Below are 3634 nucleotides of genomic sequence, written 5' to 3'. Positions count from 1 at the left end.
CAAGAACCCATGTTTTGTGGCCTGAGGCCAACTAAGAAGTACTGCCAGTTGATGGTGCCAACATCTCCATTGCAGGATATTATGTAAGTACTTTAACTATAATTAACAGAAGATGAACAATATAAATGTTTACAATGTATGTAAACAATTCCACAAATACTACTGGAAATGTACACTGTTATTAAATGACTATATAAAACAAAATAAAAAAATAGTCAGTATTTTAAAAATACAAACAGAGAAAAATACTTAGTTAAAAGTTACATGTTATGTAATTTAAATCAGTAAATTCAGTTATAATATTTTTGTTATATTATCTGCAACTGTAATATATATAGCAAATAGTTTTTTTATATGACAGGAAAAGAGAAAATATTCAAAATATGCACTATCCTGTTTTCCTCTATTACCATGTAGAATTCATGCAACTGTAAAAATCAGAAACAAACTAAGATTTACTATCCAATATTCATTTTAAAATATAAGCCTATTTCACATTTATAAAAATGTGTATAATTAAAACTAAATGTGAAATCTGTATAGTAAAGAAAAATTGTTGAATTCAAAAATGAGAGCTAAACATCTATTTCGATTCAATATATAAATCTACCATTTTATCCATTATTTTTGTAGATAATGCATACTATTCAAACATTTCTTTTACTAATAGGACGGCATAACATTTTTTACAAGTACCTCTCTACAATTTAATGCTTTGTGATTTGAAATAATCAGTAATTTTTCTCTGTTTATGTCTCTCAGTTAAGTCAAGCAGAATGAAATCTTCAACTGTACTCAATGATTTCCATACATGGTCTGGAACAGAATCCTGCTGCTTTAAAAAACAAGACAATTTTTCAGTTAAATTTATTGCTTCTCGCAACCCAATGGATAAATTAAATTCCTGAAAACTAGTTGAAGAATCAAATTTAGATGTTTCTAAAGATGAATCAAACTTAGGTGTTTCTGTAGATGAATCAAATTTAGATGTTTCTAAAGGTGAATCAAATTTAGAAGTTTCTGAACTCAATTCGTCTGTCTTTCTGTCTGCTTCCTCACAATAATTTGCTGAAACTATACTGTTAGGACAGATATCTGTTACAATTTCTTCAGAGTTCGTAGAACATTTATTCAACAGTGCTTCGGAATGCATATTATGAGCACAAACAGTAGCCACAATTTCCTCGTCCGTCATACCAATGCCTGTAACAACATTAATATTTCCGTCTCCTTCCATGGCCTTTACTGACAAACCATATCTTTCTCTAAATCGAGACAACCAACCACTACTTCCTTCAAAATTTGTATGCCCTAAATATTGAGCGAATTCCCGCGCTTTTTGTTTTAGCATTGGTCCATTAACCTTACAGTTTTTGGTTCTCATCTGACGAAACCACATATGAAGAGCTTCCTCCACATCCCTGAATAATCCAAGTCGCATCCTTTTCCGGCCAGGAGGGACATTGTAATGCTCTGATAAAAGCTTTACTTTCAGCCTTTCTTTCACAATAGTTCTCGCAGTAGAAGGCGGAATTCCAAATTCACGAGCTACTGCTAATAAAGGCCGCCCACTATCGATCATTTTTAAAAATTCTAGTTTTTCTTGGAGACTAATTGGTCTTCGTTTGCGTACTTCATTTCGTACATTTTCAGTCATTTTAAATTTTGCAGTAAATAATTCTACTACCAAAATGCAGCAACGTAATACAGAACTTACTGCCTTATTGCAAAGATTTAGGTATGAGGTAATCTACCTTAATACCACAGCATCATGTACTCATCACATCTCAATAATCTCTTCCTTCAATGCATTCTTGAATTATGTTGCTGTTTATTATGATGATGTTGATGACGATGATCTGTTGTACCTCCGCCAAGGCTAATGTACACGACTCAAAAAAAAAAAAAAAAATCTTGTACCCCTGATCTGATTATGATAATGAAGATCGTGTTTCTACATCTTGACACTCGAGAATAAAATACACACAGATCGTATTTTATTCTCGAGTGTCAAGATCTTTTACTCGACTTCTGATAAAGATCGGATGGGAGGAGAAAGAGAAGTGTGAAAGGAGTGTGGGAGGCGGATGAAAGAGAATGAGGTCCGCACTAGCGGCGGCGAAAAAAAGAGGGGGTGTCAAGTTCAGTGTCGTTATAAGATGTAGCCGCGGGTGGTAAAACCGCAGAGTCAGTTTTGCGTGAATGAGTCAATTAAGGTTGTGAATCTTATGTTTGGAGGATGTCACAAGGGTAGCGATGTTTTTCTCTGGGACGCCGGGAGTGTCTGAGAGTGCTATTACTGTGGGTTTGTACTGAATAAAAGAAGTTGACCGCTAATCGTTTAATATACTCTTGAATAAGTTCCATTCGAAGGTCTCTGTGAATATAGATGTTGTGAATATACCAAAGAGCATTGATAATTTCTCGTAAAATTTTATTTTGTAGAATTTGTAATTGTTTAATATTCGTTTTAGCTGCATGTCCCCAGATCGGTGAAAGAAGAGCTGAGCTGGGCGCAGTATGGAGCGATATAGAATTAATTTGTTTGTAGTAGATAAGTTGCTTTTTCTACCAAGAAGAGGTCGCATAGTAGCTGTGGTGATTTTAAATTTTTGTACTACGGACCGGAAATGGGTTCTGAAGGTAAGTTTTTGGTCAAGGGTGACTCCAAGGTATTTGCTTTCATTAATCCAGTCTATTTCTTCGTCAAATATTTCAGGGGGTGGAGGATAGTATTTCCTGTTTCCTTTACAGAAAATTATTGCCTGAGTTTTATCAGTGTTAATTTTAATCCTCTCAAGGGTGAGCCATCTTTCCAGTTTTATGAGATAGTTTTGCAGTTGGTTTCTTACGGCGATAACAGTGCAGGCTTTAGTAAGTATGGCGGTGTCATCGGCAAAGAGTGCAAGATGAACAGAAGGGTCTTTAGGGATATCTTGTGTATAAATATTAAAAAGGTACGGCGAAAGTACCGACCCCTGTGGGACACCAGCATTGATTACTCTGATGGTAGAGTAAGCATCACCGATTTTGATTCTGAATGTTCTGTTGCTGAGAAAAGAGGCTATTAAGCGAATAAAATGATCTGGAAATTGAGAGTGATTAGTTTGTAAAGCTTTCGTGATATCGAGAAATGTAGCACCGGTCGGAAGCTTGCAGTTCTGGCCTTCAGTGATAATGTTGATAACTCTAAGAAGTTGGTGGCAAGTGCTATGATGATTACGAAAACCGAATTGTTCTTCTGGGAGAAAATTCATGGAAGGGTGAATTTTTTGGATGTGGACAAGTAGGATTTTCTCAGTAACTTTAGACAGGTGGCTAAGTAAACTGATAGGGCGATAGTTCTGTGGAAGAGTTGGATTTTGTTGCGGTTTAGCAAAAACAATTATTATAGCTTGCTTCCATGAGTTAGGAAAATGAGCGAATTTGATAATGTTGTTGATTATCTTAGTTAGGCAGGTAAGAGCGTTGATCGGAAGATGCTTCAGTGCTTTGGTCGAGATGCCATCGTGCCCTGGGGCTTTCTTCGTTTGTAAGGCGCTGATGGTGTTGGCAACGATTGTTGGGGTAGTCAGGAAAGTGAAGTTTTACGGAGCAGGGGTGTTAAGGAAGTTATTGACCACCTGGTTGACCC

General features: G+C 36.0%; 1 protein-coding gene across 1 annotated transcript; it reads right to left on the bottom strand.

The window, feature by feature from the left end:
* Window positions 1–586: 586 nt before the first annotated feature.
* Window positions 587–1964, bottom strand: LOC118192297 (uncharacterized). The gene has a single exon (XM_035363235.2). The coding sequence runs from the start codon at window positions 1655–1657 to the stop codon at window positions 701–703; it is 957 nt and encodes a 318-aa protein (XP_035219126.1). The 5' UTR covers window positions 1658–1964; the 3' UTR covers window positions 587–700.
* Between the last annotated feature and the right edge of the window lie 1670 nt (window positions 1965–3634).

The sequence above is a fragment of the Stegodyphus dumicola genome, chromosome 4, assembly GCF_044657685.1.
Source record: "Stegodyphus dumicola isolate Sdum_Otavi_A_Nest chromosome 4, ASM4465768v1".
Lineage (NCBI taxonomy): Eukaryota > Metazoa > Arthropoda > Arachnida > Araneae > Eresidae > Stegodyphus > Stegodyphus dumicola.
The sequence above is the reverse complement of the archived record's forward strand: the minus strand, read 5'-3'. Positions and strand labels throughout refer to the sequence as shown.